The 19,591-nt window shown below is 46.2% G+C and overlaps 1 protein-coding gene across 4 annotated transcripts in view; it reads left to right on the forward strand.

Annotated features, from left to right (window-relative positions):
• Positions 1-19,591, forward strand: part of AXIN1 (axin 1) — a 345,962-nt gene that overhangs the window by 90,852 nt on the left and 235,519 nt on the right. For all 4 annotated transcript variants that reach the window (XM_069210655.1, XM_069210657.1, XM_069210656.1 and 1 more), the window contains one exon: positions 4,998-5,097. In XM_069210655.1, coding sequence (XP_069066756.1) covers positions 4,998-5,097 — 100 coding nt within the window. The remainder of the gene's footprint in view (positions 1-4,997; positions 5,098-19,591) is intronic.

A 19,591-nucleotide genomic window follows, 5' to 3' on the forward strand; every position in this document is an offset into this window, starting at 1 on the left:
TGCCTTTTTATAACAACCCACTGTTTGCAAATATGGAGTAAATGGACTGTAGGAGACTGGCCTGGTTTGTAGTGGATCGCTAATGTACTTACACTTTATACCACATCCAGTTATCACTTATTAGTGAAATGTAGGTAGTGTTCTAGCAGTTTAGGCTGTCTAGAGGTAGATGTAGCAGAGCAGCTTAGGCTGAACTAGGAGACATGCAAAGCTCCTGCAATACCACTACAGGGAGTGCAGAATTATTAGGCAAGTTGTATTTTTGAGGATTAATTTTATTATTGAACAACAACCATGTTCTCAATGAACCCAAAAAACTCATCAATATCAAAGCTGAATATTTTTGGAAGTAGTTTTTAGTTTGTTTTTAGTTTTAGCTATGTTAGGGGGATATCTGTGTGTGCAGGTGACTATTACTGTGCATAATTATTAGGCAACTTAACAAAAAACAAATATATACCCATTTCAATTATTTATTATTACCAGTGAAACCAATATAACATCTCAACATTCACAAATATACATTTCTGACATTCAAAAACAAAAACAAATCAGTGACCAATATAGCCACCTTTCTTTGCAAGGACACTCAAAAGCCTGCCATCCATGGATTCGGTCAGTGTTTTGATCTGTTCACCATCAACATTGCGTGCAGCAGCAACCACAGCCTCCCAGACACTGTTCAGAGAGGTGTACTGTTTTCCCTCCTTGTAAATCTCACATTTGATGATGGACCACAGGTTCTCAATGGGGTTCAGATCAGGTGAACAAGGAGGCCATGTCATTAGATTTCCTTCTTTTATACCCTTTCTTGCCAGCCACGCTGTGGAGTACTTGGACGCGTGTGATGGAGCATTGTCCTGCATGAGAATCATGTTTTTCTTGAAGGATGCAGACTTCTTCCTGTACCACTGCTTGAAGAAGGTGTCTTCCAGGAACTGGCAGTAGGACTGGGAGTTGAGCTTGACTCCATCCTCAACCCGAAAAGGCCCCACAAGCTCATCTTTGAGGATACCAGCCCAAACCAGTACTCCACCTCCACCTTGCTGACGTCTGAGTCGGACTGGAGCTCTCTGCCCTTTACCAATCCAGCCACGGGCCCATCCATCTGGCCCATCAAGACTCACTCTCATTTCATCAGTCCATAAAACCTTAGAAAAATCAGTCTTGAGATTTTTCTTGGCCCAGTCTTGACGTTTCAGCTTGTGTGTCTTGTTCAGTGGTGGTCGTCTTTCAGCCTTTCTTACCTTGGCCATGTCTCGGAGTATTGCACACCTTGTGCTTTTGGGCACTCCAGTGATGTTGCAGCTCTGAAATATGGCCAAACTGGTGGCAAGTGGCATCGTGGCAGCTGCACGCTTGACTTTTCTCAGTTCATGGGCAGTTATTTTGCGCCTTGGTTTTTCCACACGCTTCTTGCGACCCTGTTGACTATTTTGAATGAAACGCTTGATTGTTCGATGATCACGCTTCAGAAGCTTTGCAATTTTAAGAGTGCAGCATCCCTTTGCAAGATATCTCACTATTTTTGACTTTTCTGAGCCTGTCAAGTCCTTCTTTTGACCCATTTTGCCAAAGGAAAGGAAGTTGCCTAATAATTATGCACACCTGATATAAGGTGTTGATGTCATTAGACCACACCCCTTCTCATTACAGAGATGCACATCACCTAATATGCTTAATTGGTAGTAGGCTTTCGAGCCTATACAGCTTGGAGTAAGACAACATGCATAAAGAGGATGATGTGGTCAAAATACTCATTTGCCTAATAATTCTGCACTCCCTGTATAGTTACACAGTACTTACACACAATAAAAGGCAATACTCAGTGTTACCAAAAATAAAGGTACTTTATTTTAGTGACACAAGGCCAAAAATATCTTCGAGGCAATACTCCTACTGGAAGTAAGTATTAAACACAATATATACACTAGTAACCAAAATCGGGTAAGTAAACAGTCCTAGAATAGTGCAAACTGTAGAAAATACAATAGATTGTAACAGGCCTAGAGGCAACACAAACCACATACTACAATAGTGGAATGTGAATCACAAATTCCCCCCCTAGGCAAGTGTAGTGTGTAGAGGGGTGCTTGGAGTGTAGGAAAACAAAGGTAAGTAAAGTACCCCACCCAGAGCCAAGGAAAGCAAGAGTAAAGTACAGCAAGTTTCCTCAGGACACACAAGTCGTGATTAGAGTTATTGCAAGACTGCAAGAAACAAACAATGTATTCCTGGACCTGAAGACCTGTGGAGAGAGGAGACCAAGTCCAGAAGTCTGCAAAGAGTCCAGGATGGACAGGATCCCCTGCCAACCTAGAAGAAGGTGCAAAAGTGGATGCTCCGGTCAGAAGAAAAGTACAGAAGAGCACCAAAGATGGCTGCGGGTTCCTGCTTGGTGCAGGTGATATCCCACATCGAGTTGTTGGATGCAGGCTGTTTGCGTCCCTGGATTCTGTCAACAAGCCTTGGTTCAAGCAAGTACGCAGTTTGCGTCAAAAAGGAGCTGTCTGGACTCAGGAGGACCCAGGAGGGACCTGGGGTCTCAACTCGGACTGAGGAGACAGAGTGGGCTCTCAGCACTTCAGGCAGCACGCACAGGAGTCCCAGAACACTAGGGAAAAAGAAGATGCAAAGTGCGGTCGTCGCATCACTACACTGGAGGAACCCACACCGCCAGAGAACAACTCTGGGAGCTGTGCATCACAGGATGGCGTGCTGGGGACCTGGGCTACACTGTGCACAAAGGATTCATGGACGAAGTGCACAGAAGCTCCAGGAGCTGCAGAAGACGCGGCGCACAGGGGTACTGTTGCAGCACGGGGAGGCAAGCTCTTACCTCCACCAAATTCGGACAGCTGCTCCTTTGGACAGTCTGGGTCACTTTGGCCCACGACCTGTGTCCCAGGGAGCATGCTCGTCATCAGGAGAGGAGTCCCAGAGTACCAGTGGTCATCGCAGAGAGGTGCCTGCTGAAGCAGGAAAGTGACTCCGTCACTCCATGGGAGATTCCTTTGGTTCTTCTGGTGCAGGGTGAAGACAGGCAGTCCTCGGACCGTGCACACCTTGGAAACTGTTGCAGTTACTGGCTGGAGCTTAAGTTGCAGGTCACGGTAGCGTTCCTGGATACTTTGTTGCAGTTACAGCGGTTCCAGGAGCAGTCTGCGGTTGATCTGACGGTCGGAAGCTGAAGCAGAGGATGCAGAGGAGTCCTGGTGGAGTCTTGCAAACTAAATCTGAGGAAACACCCAGAGGAGAGTCCCTAAAAAGCCCTGAAAGGGGGACTGGCTACCTACCCAGTTATGCACCTATCAAGAGAGGTCTCTGACGTCACCTGCTGCCACTGGCCACACAGAGGTCTCCAGAGGGTCCTACACGGTTGGGATCCAAGATGGCTAATACCAAGGACACATTGGAGGAGCTCTGGGCACCACCCCTGGGGTGGTGATGGACAGGGGAGTGGTCCCTCCTCTTTCCTTTGTCCAGTTTCACGCCAGAGCAGGGACTGGGGGGGGGGGGGGGACCCTGAACCGGTGTAGATTGGATTATGCTACCCCTCCCAAGCCTGAAACACCCGTTTCCAAAGGGAGAGGGTGTAACACCCTCCTCCCAAAGGAAATGCATTGTTCTGCCTTCCTGGGATTGAGCTGCTCAGTCCTCAGGAGGGCAGAAACCTGTCTGTAAGGTGGCAGCAGCTGCGGCTCCAGTGCAAACCTCAGTGAGCTGGTTTGGCAGTACTTTGGGTCCATGGTGGAGCCCCCAGGATGGATGGGATTGGCCCCTCCAATACCAGATTTGGATTGGGGTGGGGCAATTCCATAATCTTAAACACCTTGCATGGCCATATTCGCAGTTACCATTGTGAAGCACAGACACAGTAAATTTGCACCTAGCCTTCAGTAAATAAAAGTTAGACATATAGGTGACCTATAAGTTACCTTAGTGCAGTGAACATTGCTGTGAAAGTGTGTGTGCATTATTTCACTCAGGCTGCAGTGGCAGTCCTGATAGAGGTTTGTATGAGCTCCTTGTGTGGCAAAAGAGATGCTGCAGCCCACAAGGATCTCCTGGAACCCCAATCCCCTGGGTACCTAGGTACCATATACTAGGGAATTATAAGGGGGGGGGGGTCCAGTGTGCCAATCAGAATTGGAATATGGAGTCATTAAACTATAGTGACAAATTTGGTAAGTGGAGAGCATAAGCGCTGGAGTTCTGGTAAGCAGAACTTCAGTGACACAGTTAAGCATACTGACAACACACACATAGGCCACAAACTATGAGCACTGTGGTCCTGGCTAGCAGGATCCAAGTGAGACCGGCAAAACACACTGACAAATGTGCAGAAATTGTGGGTAACATGCCAAGAAAGATGGTACTTTCCTACATGGACTGCTCGCAAAACTGGTGCTTGGTTTTGATTCTAAATTTTAGTTTAGATGAAGAATATCCTTGGCGATGCAAATGATGTGTTGTTACTAATTGGTGCTTCTCAAATTAGTTTCTGAATGTTAGACAAATTTGTATCAATCTGTGAAGGTGGACTAGTATTTTGGAAGGAGTGCTAGTCGCTTCAGCTACTTTTGTTCTGCTGTTCATACAGCCACTCTTACTTAGGCCAGCCATCTATGCTTTCTGTCTACATCTCTCCGACATTGAATTAGATGGGATGAATAAAAACACATCTAAATGGGTGTCGGAGTTTTTATGGAGCAGGGCATTAGCTAGTTGGGCTTGAGTTTTTAATACATTTTTTTTTTATGCTGATAAGTGGCCCTTTCGTACTGAGGGAGGGGATATTGAATTGATCTTCAGAGAAGGGATTGAGGTGGAATACGAGCTGGGATTGCAAGTCATTATATTATGTAAAGTATGTTTTTTCAGTTTACTGTTAAAGAAGTAGCTGTCACTTCAAAATGTACTTATTAATGCTATGCAGAGGAAGTTCGTGGCAGCTAGAAGGATGTTTGACCAATTTTTGTGTTTATTTTCCACAGAGATGGCGGTGTCCCACCTTACCGGCTCCGAAAACAGCACCGGCGGGAAATGCATGAAAGTGCTAAAGCAAATGGGCAAGTTCCTTTGCCCACTATTCCTGTAAGTAAAAGCCATTCCATGCATCCTACTCATAGTAGATACTCTTCCCATGGTTAGCTGCTGATCTCGTGTTTTCCCAATGCAGACTAACTGCACGTTGTACCATTTGCTAAGCAAAAGATCTTTTATGAATTTATTTAGTGACTATTGGTATGCCAATAGCAATATTGAGCTGTGGTACATATCCCATAGATGTGGGTATTTTGAAAATGATGCCGTTAAGTCTTCTCCTGGCAGTCAGTGACCTTAGGTATCTTTGCCTCGGCTATTGGGTTTAGTTTGTAGTGTTGCATTTGCCTCATACAGGTAGAGGAGAACTGTAGCACTGCTACACCGACCTCACCGAGGGGTAAGCAATGCTCCTTACAGGTTGTTTCACAACAAGATGAGCAGGCTATACACCATCAGTTTGTTTTTCCTAACAGAACTCTGCAGGCATCTTGGAAATCTCACCCTCTTTCTGTGACAAGTCTGCTTAGAATGAACATTGTATATGCAAGCTCCCCCTAATCCTTCAGTCCTTTGCAATAACTCGGAAATAAGGGTGTGATTTCTATCGGAGACGGAGCCAAGACAACTTTCTCCACTGAGATTATTTAGAGCAGTTAAACACAAAAGTTGTAGGTCATAGAAACTGTAATGGTGTATATAAATTACACTGAACAGATGCTATGAGATGTCCTTGTGGGACCTATCTGCACAACATCTCGTTCTGGTATCTTTGATCCAAAAAATGATCCCTTGGCGTGTAGCTCTTGTTCCTTGATGCACTCAAAAGCTGCTGAAAGCAGGCATGCTGAGCTGTTTTTTGGTCAGGGCTCATAGGGACATGGCAAAACATTTCAGCTCCTCTTCATGTAAATCTTGTCATAAGGACATTCTTACGTGAATTCTTTTCACAAAAGTAGGGATCCACACCTGCTGATAACCTGTTTCAGTATTACCAATTTATAGTTACTGGTGTGTATAACTGGCCCTTGGGAACTTGGAATCTGTCTTAAGGCTTGGTAGTGACCCAGTGTATTATTTTTCCAAGGTAGAAATAGAAAGAAGGAGGATACCATTAGGACACTAAGGGACATATTTATACTCTGTTTGCGCTGAATGTGCATCAAAAATTGACGCATATTCGGCGCAAACCTCGCCCCATATTTAAACATTGACGCCTGAGCACCAAAATTCCGCTGTGTGCATAATTTTCTGGATGCGGGAAACCGCATTGCGTTAATGACATGCAAGGGAAGCGTTCCTGTCCAAAAAATGACGTTAACACCCGTGCGCCATATTTATGCTACTGTGCAAAAATCTCGCACGACCGGGAGGCAGAGTCGGCAAATGATGCACAGCCCGATTTGCATTAAAAAAAATAACGCCTGGGTCAGGGCAGGCATTAAAAAGGGGCAAACACACCAGTACTTAAGGAAAACACACAGAAGCAACAGCAGAGCTCCAAAAGGAAGACATGGAGGAGCTTTTCATCCAGCATGCACGCAGATGCAGAGCACAGGACCACCAACAACAGCAGCTTCTACAACACCAGCAGGGACCCCAAAGGCAACGCAGAAGGCAGGAGAGGATTTTCCGCACCAGGACAACCCTTCTGGGACTCCACCAACAAGACATCATCCAGAGGTACAGGCTCAACTGGCAAGCCATTCAGCAGCTGCGGCGCAACATTGAGCCACAGTTGGCACCCAGCTTGCAGACACCGCACACCATTCCACCAGAAGCCAAGCTGCTAGCTGTACTCCACATGTTGGCAAGTGGATCCTTTCAAACCACTGGTGCCCTGGTTGCTGGGATCTCACAGCCCTCATTTTCTGCCTTCCTACCTAAGGTATTGGATTCCATCATCTCCCTCACACCCTGCCACGTCAGCTTCCCGAACACACAGCAGAAGCAGCAGGAGACCAAATAGGGCTTCTATCAAATCAACGGCTTCCCACATGTGCTTGGTGCCATTGACTGCACACATGTACGCATTGTGGCATCTGCTGCAACCGAACATCTATACTGCAACAGAAAGCGCACACACAATCAATGTGCAGGCCATTGTCGATCACCGGGGATTGGTCACCAACATTGTGGCAAAGTATCCTGGGAGTGTACATGATTCATTCATCTTCCGCCACTGCACCATCAATCAACACTTCCAGGGTGGACGATAAGGAAATGGCCTACTTGTTAAGTCCAGAAACCTACTTATATACACACACAGCATACACCACTACATTGACACGTGGCCAGGAAGACAATGAGGTTGTGACACTGCTAGGCATGTGTGATATCCTGACCCATTTGGATACACACCTATGGACAAATGACAGAACCAAATAACAACGGATGCCACTCCACAGACACTAAGGAACAATTCAAAACACCACAATGACATGGCCTCAACTGGCAGTACAACCTGGAAGATTAATCTTTCAATATTGCATCAATAACACTCAATCAAACACCCTTCCAACCAATATGTACTATGTAAGGGGTGTGTAATGTGTTTTGCTGCAGTTCAAACACCATGACACACATAGCATGATGATGACTACAATGAAGGTGACATGGAATCATTGAGGCTGTACCAATATCTCACATCACTCCTGCTCTCACATTGCCCACTACCAATAAGCAAGTGGACTGTGCGAAGAACACATATTGATGTGACGTTATTGAAAGTGCACATTCCTACACATACGGTTTGAGACAATTTCACACGCACACAACAGATGTTCAGGCATACGGACCTTCTGACACTCCAAATGACAACCTCACAACCAAGTTAGCCAGCTGAACTAGAACATGTTCAGTAGTATATGTACACGTTAGAACCGGAGTCGACTTGGCAAGGGCAGAGAGATAGGTCTGCAGAGAATTTGTCACGTGAAATTTGTGTAAAGTCAATTGTCAACACGTCGGTGCTGACAACGTACGGAGATGTGTTGTACATTGTCACCTAGCCAAATCTAAGGGTCTCACTGATGATTAACTAATTCTATTGCATATGTGACATTGGATGGGATGTCCAGGGTATATAGATGCAACCGTGATACCACCACTGTGGAATTGATTCTGTGTATGGAAGTATCATGTCTCCCCCAGTTAAGACACATGGACACCTCTTTCACATGACATAATGTAAGGGAGTACACAATGTACTGCAACTCTACAAAAATACTGCTGACATCCGGTCAATCAGCCAAACACCCGTTCAGATAAGGAAACAACCCAATGCTGATGGTACATGCTAGAAGCCTAGGATTCCACAGAATAACACAAACACTGATGAGTCACAGACAACACAAGAGAACAACTGCCATGCAAAGTGATAATCATGGTGCAAGCAACATAAACATGTGCTCACTCATTTTCTCTTTCAGCTGATCAGAGGTATGGGATCCAGCCATGGATCATGACCCATTTGCAAACCCAAGCACAGCATCAGAGCGTTCCTATAATGAAGCACATCGTAGGACACGCACCATAGTCAAGAGGACCTTTTGGCATCCTGAAGTCAAGATTCAAGTGCCTCAACATCACCGGAGGCAGCCTCCTATACTCACCTGAAATGGTGTGGAAAATCATTTTGACCTGTACCATCCTGCACAACATATGTGTAAGAAGGAACATTCCCCTATATGAACCGACCCACAAATGCCTGAAGAGGAGGATGCTGTTCATCAACATGAGGGGGACCATCCAAACACAGCTGCAGGATTGCGTCGGAGACAACATATTGTCAAAAAATCCTTTTAACTCTACACATCCATCACCACTGTCTTGCCATATGTCAATAAACACCTATTCTATTCACTATATCATGGTCTGTGTAATCACTTTTGCATAATATTATCCCTAACAATCATAATCAGAGTGTAGCCTCCTGGACCATTGCAGAAATACAGATTAGGATACAGAAAAATCCACATCATATTTGGGTATGAATGTACACCCAGCTTCTCACACACACTGTAAATGACACATATCCTGTCCATTTCACATTTGAAGGGCAATATCACAGGATCACAGCTATTTGACACATACATGTTGGCAACATTGTTCATTTCAGCATATGGCACACAACTAAGACACCATCAGTCAATACGGTAACAAATGATGGAGCATGTTTGCCTCATACATGAGGCAGTGGATGTGCTATTGCATTGGTGACAAGAAGGTATAACCAGACCCTTGACATCAGTAAGTGTTATATCAGCTATCTTTGCAAGGAGTATGTGTGACAAGAATTCCATATAAGCAGGAAATGGATAGCATGAGTGCCCCAGGTATGACTAGCATTGCTCACAAGACATCCCCTGCACATGCCAGCCCAGGTTGTAAGTCCTGCCACTGCCATGTTCCCTGTCTCACCCCACCCTTCTTCAGAGTACCCTGGAAATGGAATATGTGTACCCAGATAATCCCTCATCTACACACAACCAGACTCTCATTCTAAATCCAGTGTGATTCTCTCTTTAGTATGGTATGCCATAGTCATTGTTCTTCTGTCTGCATGGACATCTTCTTGAATAATGCACTGCCTTGTAGTCTGTAGGACCTGTAATCACCTGTACATTGCTTCCCATGTGTAGGAAGTTGGCTCTGTATGTGCTATTTCAAAGTAAGGAATAGCATGCACAGAGTCCAAGGGTTCCCCTTCGAGGTAAAATAGTGGTAAAAAGAGATAATACTAATGCTCTATTTTGTGGTAGTGTGGTCGAGCAGTAGGCTTATCCAAGGAGTAGTGTTAAGCATTTGTTGTACATACACAAGACAATAAATGAGGTACACACACTCAGAGACAAATCCAGCCAATAGGTTTTGTTATAGAAAAATATCTTTCTTAGTTTATTTTAAGAACCACAGGTTCAAATTTTACATGTAATATCTTGTTTGAAAGGTATTGCGGGTAAGTACTCTAGGAACTTTGAATCATTACTTTAGCATGTATACTTTTCACATAAAACACAATAAGCTGTTTTAAAAGTGGACATTTAGTGCAATTTTCACAGTTCCTGGGGGAGGTAAGTTATTGTTAGTTTTCACAGGTAAGTAAGTCACTTACAGTTCTCAGTTTTTGGTCCAAGGTAGCCCACCGTTGGGGGTTCAGAGCAACCCCAAAGTTATCACACCAGCAGCTCAGGGCCGGTCAGGTGCAAAGGTCAAAGAGGTGCCCAAAACACATAGGCTATAATGGAGAGAAGGGGGTGCCCCAGTTCCAGTCTGCCAGCAGGTAAGTACCCGCGTCTTCGGAGGGCAGACCAGGGGGGTTTTGTAGGGCACCGGGGGGGACACAAAGTAGCACAGAAAGTACACCCTCAGCAGCGCGGGGGCGGCCGGGTGCAGTGTGCAAACACGCGTCAGGTTTCCTTCAGGTTTCAATGGGAGACCAAGGGGTCTCTTCAGCGATGCAGGCAAGGGGGGGGCTCCTCGGGGTAGCCACCACCTGGGCAAGGGAGAGGGCCTCCTGGGGGTCACTCCTGCACAGAAGTTCCGTTTCTTTAGGGGCTGGGGGCTGCGGGTGCAGGGTCTTTTCCAGCCGTCGGGAAATGGAGTTCAGACAGTCGCGGTCAGGGGGAGCCTGGGGATTCCCTCTGCAGGCGTCTCTGTGGGGGCTCAGGGGGGACAACTTTGGTTACTCAGTCGTAGAGTCGCCGGAGGGTCCTCCCTGAGTTGGTTGTTCTCCACCAGTCGAGTCGGGGTCGCCGGGTGCAGTGTTGCAAGTCTCACACTTCTTGCGGGGAGTTGCAGGGGTCTTTAAATCTGCTCCTTGTAACAAAGTTGCAGTTCTTTTGGAGCAGGGCCGCTGTCCTCGGGAGTTTCTTGTCTTTTTCGAAGCAGGGCAGTCCTCAGAGGATTCAGAGGTCGCTGGTCCCTTGGAAAGCGTCGCTGGAGCAGGTTTCTTTGGAAGGCAGGAGACAGGCCGGTAAGTCTGGGGCCAAGGCAGTTGGTGTCTTCTGTTCTTCCTCTGCAGGGGTTTGTCAGCTCGGCAGTCCTTCTTCTTGTAGTTGCAGGAATCTAAATTCTTAGGTTCAGGGAAGCCCTTAAATACTAAATTTAAGGGCGTGTTTAGGTCTGGGGGGGTTAGTAGCCAATGGCTACTAGCCCTGAGGGTGGGTACACCCTCTTTGTGCCTCCTCCCAAGGGGAGGGGGTCACATCCCTAATCCTATTGGGGGAATCCTCCATCTGCAAGATGGAGGATTTCTAAAAGTTAGTCACCTCAGCTCAGGACACCTTAGGGGCTGTCCTGACTGGCCAGTGACTCCTCCTTGTTATTCTCATTATTTTCTCCGGCCTTGCCGCCAAAAGTGGGGGCCGGGGCCGGAGGGGGCGGGCAACTCCGCTAGCTGGAGTGTCCTGCGGGGCTGTGACAAAGGGGTGAGCCTTTGAGGCTCACCGCCAGGTGTTACAGCTCCTGCCTGGGGGAGGTGTTAGCATCTCCACCCAGTGCAGGCTTTGTTACTGGCCTCAGAGTGACAAAGGCACTCTCCCCATGGGGCCAGCAACATGTCTCGGTTTGTGGCAGGCTGCTACAACTAGTCAGCCTACACAGATAGTCGGTTAAGTTTCAGGGGGCACCTCTAAGGTGCCCTCTGTGGTGTATTTTACAATAAAATGTACACTGGCATCAGTGTGCATTTATTGTGCTTAGAAGTTTGATACCAAACTTCCCAGTTTTCAGTGTAGCCATTATGGGGCTGTGGAGTTCGTGTAAAACAGACTCCCAGACCATATACTCTTATGGCTACCCTGCACTTACAATGTTTAAGGTTTTGCTTAGACACTGTAGGGGCACAGTGCTCATGCACTGGTACCCTCACCTATGGTATAGTGCACCCTGCCTTAGGGCTGTAAGGCCTGCTAGAGGGGTGTCTTACCTATACTGCATAGGCAGTGAGAGGCTGGCATGGCACCCTGAGGGGAGTGCCATGTCGACTTACTCATTTTGTTCTCACTAGCACACACAAGCTGGTAAGCAGTGTGTCTGTGCTGAGTGAGGGGTCTCTTAGGGTGGCATAATACATGCTGCAGCCCTTAGAGACCTTCCCTGGCATCAGGGCCCTTGGTACCAGAGGTACCAGTTACAAGGGACTTATCTGGATGCCAGGGTGTGCCAATTGTGGAATCAAAAGTACAGGTTAGGGAAAGAACACTGGTGCTGGGGCCTGGTTAGCAGGCCTCAGCACACTTTCAATTCAAAACATAGCATCAGCAAAGGCAAAAAGTCAGGGGGTAACCATGCCAAGGAGGCATTTCCTTACACCATGTGAAAGGTACTGTTGGCCCTTTGAACTTGATTCTTACCTACAGGACTGGTGAGAGACTGAAGCTGCACACACCTGTGAGCACCTCCATGCAGACCAGCCATTTGAACATGCACTGCCCTTGCAGCTTCCTGGAACAGCATAGAAGCTGCCATTATATGTGTATCCCAGTTATGCATTGCCGTATAAATCACTTCTGTAACACAGGCCTTGGGTTATTGTGTTACATTCCAACACGCAGGACACAGTTTTCATTTTCCACAGTGTTCCAGCTTTGACCAGTCTCAGTCTGCTCACTGTGTATTTGCCTTGTTAAATTTTTGATCCTGATTGACCCTGCATCATGTTAGCCTGACTAGTTCCTGTCTTTGCGTTACCATAAAGGTTCCCTGTGGCTACCTTTGTCTCATAGTGGCTTTCCAAGCCCTCACTTTCCTCCTGAGGTATTGTCAGGTAGGTCTACAATGAATACTCAAATACATTGTATAGCATAATCAGTTTATCGTATCATGGGGTGGAACTTTTCTTCAAATAGCCTAATCATGTCCCATCCCTTGTCTGGGTTTCCTGTAAGCATTAGTGACAGTGTACCATGGCTGTATGCGTGGATTGGGTATGGTGCCTCCAGCACAACAAACAGCGTCCGATAATGTGCATGACATGTCAACACGTTAAGACCCTGACAGTCCACACACTGATTCACATTGCCCCCAACATATTGATGGGGCTTGCGTGGTAAATAGATGTGAGATTAATCAGCAAAGAGGCCCTGATGTGTGCCACTTCCTACCTTTAATGATAGAAGCAGGTGGGCGTGTGATACAGGGGTATCACACAGAGGCAAGGAGGCTCTCGTGGGCTAAGGTCCTGTACTATTTCAAGCAAATCTACCGTGCAACGACCACCAGCTGAAACACCTTTGGGCTGACCTGGTTGCGAGGGAGCAAGACCTGCTGGACCACCTGGGGATTGTGATTGGTGGCCCTGTTGGTGAGTACAGTTCAGTGTAATGTGCACATTTAAATGCTCTGTAGTGACAGTAGCAGATTTGTTCATATGCTGCAGGCAATGTTTTTAGACCTGTGGAATGCAAGTTAAACCTACAGTTGCCGTGAGTTATAAAATAATTCCTACACATTACTGTCATTTGTTGACGCAAAAGCTGCACTAACTTACAAAACACAACAGGAGCCTGTAAATTAGTGCTGCCTTCACATCACTAGATGATGCAAATGTGGCTCTAACATATGTTTTATGCATGGTCTGTGAGTGAACCAGGAAAGACATGTTCTAAATCCAGATATTTCAAGAAATAATGTGTCCCTCATTTTTTTGGTTAAACGTCTGAACTGGATTCTGACACATATGTAACAAGTTATAGCTGACCTCAGGTAACATCTTAGATTGATATTTGGACTTTGTTGTGCCACAATTAAATTAGGGTTGGATGCCAAAAGTAACGCACACAGGTTCATATCTCAATGTTTGGTGCAACTTACCATAGATGTGACACATAAAATGAAGCAAATTATACAAATTGAGTGGTAACAACTGTCCCTGGCCCTCTGTACATTGTACCTGTGTGTTTTACATTGGTCTTAGTCACAATAGCTGGGTGACTGGTACTGCAGTCCTCCAGGAAAGTGGCTTTGCATGTCTCTCATGGAAACACATGATGAGAGGAATACACTCCTTGAATGAGTCTGCAAACAAATGATGGAGCATGTTTGCCACCACATCATAGTTATGGCCACTGCATGTTTGCAGATGTGTGTATCACTCACTGGAGTGCCCGGGTCTGTACGTGTTTGCAGTGGTATGTCTGATGCAGTGTCATCATGTCTGAGAGGCTTGACTTTCTGATTTAATCTTACACATAGTATTTGTATTTGGAACTGTTGTACAGTGCACAGACATTGAGCACATTTCTCCATTCCATGCTTTACAGGTGGACCTGCCCCCTACACTATCGGAGAGGTGACTCGATTTGTGGACCCAGACATCTCCAGTAAGTGTTGATATTTATGTTCTGTGTTGTGTGTGCTGCTGTTGTGTGATTGACTCCTGTGTGCTGGATACATAGCAAGGTGTGGTGCGTTGGTCAATGATCGGATATGTTCCTTGAGTGGAGTATCATTTTTTGTTGTTGCCATCTTTGAGTTGGGCAATCATTACCGTATAGTCATAGTTTGGGATTGTAGGGCAGTCCTGTAGGCACGGCCATGTGAATAGGGAGGACTTTTGTGGATAAAACTTAGTCAGAAAATGTAGCAGAGGACCATATTTGTGATTTAGTCAGCAAGTCAGACCCTCATTCTCACAGAATAGGGATGCCAAAGTCTTACCCACAGAATTCAGCTTCCCTATTCACTAATGAACATGTTTGACTGTATGTTTGACTTCCTTGCAGCATGAAGCTCCACGTGTCGTGTATGAGGCTCTTGAGTATAATGGCCTAGGTTTCCCTGCAGCTCATGATCAGATGTGTGCTTGCATCTATCTGCTTGTTGTAAGTCATGTGTTACTGGTAGGAAATGATGTTGACAATTGTCTGCATTTCCAAACATAAGTATAGATGGGATTGTCCAAGGTTTGGGTGTATCCTAGTTGGACATCCTTCTTACCTGTGGTGGACTGCCCAAACCCATGTGCAGCTGTCCAAAGCTTCCTGGGTGTGCTTGATGTTTGAAAGTATTTGTTGCTTGATCACACCCCCCCTCCCCTCTTAAGGCACAGGCGTAGGGTTGTGAAGTGTACCTAGGACGGATGATCCAAGTTTAATACACATTCATGTAAATCTGTAAGTCACTTGTCCAAACCTAGGATACCCACTCGTGATTAGCAACTGCATTCTATCCTGGCAATTCCATTTACAACTTGCAGATCTTGTGGCCCTTGATTGTCATCCAGAAGATAATCATTAGTTGGCCTGTCAATGGTGGAGGACTTGCAGCATTTTTTTGACGTGACAGATGGCTGAACAATGATGCATAGGTCATTCAAGTTGTTGCCCATCTTTTAGAGTATTGCTGTGCTGTTTGATAAGACATGTGTAGGCTGCATTAGCATGTACTTCCTCAGGGACAATCGGTGATCTGTATGATGATATTGGCTGTTTCTGGTACATTAGAGGTATTGCCTGATTTACTACTGGAGCCATATCACACAATGAAGTACCTAATGTTTGGTTTTATATTTGTTTAAACAGCTGCCAATATGAATCCCATCCAGATTCGGGAGTTTCAGCGCAGGGCGTTGCGTTACCACCACATTCTGGATGTGTAATCAGGGTTCCGCAACATGGCAAGGCGTTATCGCCATGTAAGAGCCTCCGGAGTGTGGAGGGCATTTGCCCAAGGGGGCCCTTCGGTGTCCAACACAGCCACCGCCACTACCACCTAGGTAGCACCAACCTTAGCAGGCACCTTTGCTGGACCGTCAACCTCCACTGCTCCACAGCCTGTCACAGCACCACCTGCACCTCCTCCTACAGGCATGGCACCGACAAGGGGACATACTACTTCAACTGGCACCCAGGCCACCCCTGCTGCAGTCCATGACCCAGCCGATTTTCAGCGGATGCAACAGAACTTGGACCGTATGTTGAGGAAAATGACCAGGCTGCAGCAGGCGGTGACACAAGTAAATAGGAGGGTGCGTGCCATAAAAAAGACCCTGCGGAGGGCGAACTTGTAAACAATATATCTTCAGCCATGATTCGCTCCCCTCCCTCCTCTTTCCTGCTTCTTTTCATTAGTGGGTTTAGGGGGCTTAGTGTTAGGTTAGAATAGGCTGTTAGTAGTAGTTGGTGGGGGGTGGGGGTATGATACTTTTAATATCTGTTTTTTATTGTGTGTGTTGGATGATGGGGTTTTGGTGTTTTAAAAAAAAAAAACAAATTGAAAAATACAAAATAATATATATTTGTTTAGTATAAGATAGTATGTGTTTAGGTTAGTATATGTTGTCCTCCATGTGCCCCGTCTTATAAGGGGGGTTGATGTTTAGATCGTTTCGTTAAATGTGATAAGTAAGTTTATCTTAGGTTAGTTATGGCCAGTTGTGGGTAATGTGTTGTTAGGATAAGTTAGGTAAGGGGTTTCCCCTGCTTTTAGCTTCTGTTGTTACTGTTTTAATAGATATTTAGGTAAACCTTTACAGTATGTGTCATGCTTGGGGATCAGGGCCTTGGCATAAGTGAACAGTGTCTTTAGTATCAGCTTTTGTATCCCATCCTGCAACCAAATTCCAACTGAGCTGTTACATTGGCAGCTACACCAAAGCTACTTTGCTAAGATTCTGCCATCCATTGCACCCACCACTCAAGGTTACTCTGGATCCCAAAGTATTGTTTATTTTTGTTTTCAATGTCACATACTTTGCTACCAGATTTGTTATTGGGGACACTGTGTTAAGTCTGCCTGCAGCCTGATGTCCAAGCGAATCCTTATAAGGTGAGTGGTAGTATGCTGTCATGTAATATGGTATACATAACTCACACCTATCATTTGTTACAATGTTCAGCCCGGTTACATATTTGTACGTAAACTCATAAACATCCATTCATGCAGGATGGTGTGTGTTAGCTAAAATTTGGGTCAAATGGCACATGTGTAAGTTTTGGCTTGAAGAAAAAGTTGAAGGTAATAATTTGTGGCTTAGACTTCCCTTGAGGAAGCGTTATTCTGTCCAACACAGAATTATGGTGTATAGTGTCTATTTTCCTCAGAATTAAGCCTCCGGAAGGGCACATGATGGTACAATCCAGACCACTGTGCATAGTTATCAGCCAACATTCTGTCAGGTCAGGTGTATTGACAATCTATATTCATTGACCTGAGGTAAACATCACTGATCTCCCTCGCGGTTGATGTGTCACATTACAGAGAGACAAAGTTGTTGTGTAAGTGCTAGTTATTTGAAAGTGTTGTAGTGCTATATGTACTCTGTCCATGATTGTGAGTTCATTAGTGTGACACCTTCCATTGTGATCCTACACAAGTGCAAAAGGACATGTCATTGGACATGCTGGGGTGAAGTGCCAGACAGTGCAGAGGGACAGGATTTGCCATTGAGTTAGTGAGAGACATTCACAGGGCAGGGTGACAAGATAAACAGTGGGCTGTAGAACAGTGCTTGAGTGCAGTTGTTGCAAGACTGGCATGTTACAAAGCACAAGACCTTGGCAATAGGTGGCCATGTGGCAGGGACTAGTGCTACCGGGTACTCTTACGGGTGAAGGTGATCTGTTCATTGTCTTCATTTTCTGATGTGTGTGTTGTCTCCTCTGCCCTTGGTGGTGGTGGTGGTTGTGAAGGGGCAACACACTCCTCAGTGTTTGAAGACGTGGAGTCGGACATCCCAGTAGCTGCCAACTGTGGGGCTATGAAGGGCAGTACTGCAGCAAGGAGGAGCTGCTGGTTCTTAAGTATAACAGCCACATCACTGTGGTAGGCAGCCAAGTCGGCCCTGAGGGGTTCAATATTGCATTCGTGAACATGTTGACCGGATTGGTGTTGTGTCAACTCTCTTGCAGCTGTGCTGATTTCCATCAACCTTTTTTCAAGTTCCTGCAAGATTGATGTTTGCCCTCACATGGCTGCTGCCTGTTCTGCAGTTGACATCATGCATGAACGCACCCCCTCTAGGCTTGCTGCCATATTTTCCTTCCCCACCCACACCTCCTTGGCCAGCTCCCATTGTACTCCAACTTCAGTTCTCTCAAAGCTGGTCCCAGTGTCGACAGAGTCCTCAGCTGTGTTGGAGCTGGCAGGCCGTACAATTGGGGTGGTGGGTGGGTCCTCTGTGATGGCTGCTAGTTCTGTGCTCCTCCTTGCGACTGAAGGTGGTATCTGGAGGGGTCCCAAGGACATCTTGGAGGGTCTGCTGGCTGATGTTTGTCAGCTCGTCATCCATGTCATCAGGGTAGTCCCGGAGAGGCATATCAGCAGGAGAGCCATCATCCGCTGGAATGAGATATGGTACAATTAGTGTGTCTGTGTTGTGGGATTTATAATGTGACGTGCCTGCCTTCCTATTGGTTTCACATTGTGATCTTGGTTCCTGTTCATTGTTCCCCGCTTTCATACTAGCATTCTCCCAGGCCTATGCCCCACCTGCATGTCACATATATTGTGGTCAGTTTGGGGACTTGTCAGCATCACATCCTCTAGGTGTTGGTTCTGGCCTATTTGTGAAGTTCCAGCTTCTTGTCCTACTCAACCCTCCATTTACTTCCATTCTCATGGTGAGGCCTTTCACTGGCTGTGGGTGCTCTGATGGCACTTGCACCACACTTAACATTCTGGAACTGACACAGTCTGATATTTCACATCCACCTATATGTTGCTGAGACCTAGCATATACTATGTATTGCATTGGCATGGCATGATACGGGTGTCAGCATTGGTAGTGTGTACTGCTGATGTTGGGAAATGTGTGCTACATAAGATTGCACTGATGGTCCCAACAGTGTTCCATTTCCTCCTCTGACTGTGCAGGTGTATTTCTGTAGCCAGTTTCATATGCCCCCCCCCCCCCCCCAAATGCTGTTGTCTGAGCAATATGACATTTGGGATGTTGCATGATGTCATTGGAGCTATTGTGACCCAGGCATAGGGTGGACCATGACACATCAGCCATTGTCAAACATTATGAGGTACACAGCACTAATGTCATACCCATGCTGCATGTTTGTAGCAACTATGGACAATCCCATTTCACAGGATTGGAACATTTGTATTGATAACGTTGTCATCCTGAACCCTCTAATTTGGGTGTGTTTGATCCATGGGGACGTTACTGCCATTAGCTACTTGACCTGCACACACAGCAGAGGTGGTAGTGGCATCTGTTGTCCATGTTACATTCCACTTGCAGATATGGCCTGAGATTGTTAATTGGGCCCTAGTTCATGTAGGGAGAATACTGGCTAACGTGTACCAGCATGCCAGTTTTACGTTGTACCGTACCCTCCTGGCCTGGCTTTACTTTTCCAACATCCTTGGCATGGCAGCATACCCCCTTGTAAAAGTTGTTGGTGTAGTGTAGTGTAGAACTGTGCCCCAGGTTTCCTCTAAACAGACCATGCCCCGTACCGTGCCCCTTTACCCATGCCCCTCCCTGAATATCATGACTTACATGCATTGTGTAGTAGGTATGTCTCCCCCCCCCCCCAAACCCCCACCTCCCTCTCCCAGTTGCAGTTAACAATGAGGCATTTTAGTT

The sequence above is a fragment of the Pleurodeles waltl genome, chromosome 10 (assembly GCF_031143425.1).
Source record: "Pleurodeles waltl isolate 20211129_DDA chromosome 10, aPleWal1.hap1.20221129, whole genome shotgun sequence".
Lineage (NCBI taxonomy): Eukaryota > Metazoa > Chordata > Amphibia > Caudata > Salamandridae > Pleurodeles > Pleurodeles waltl.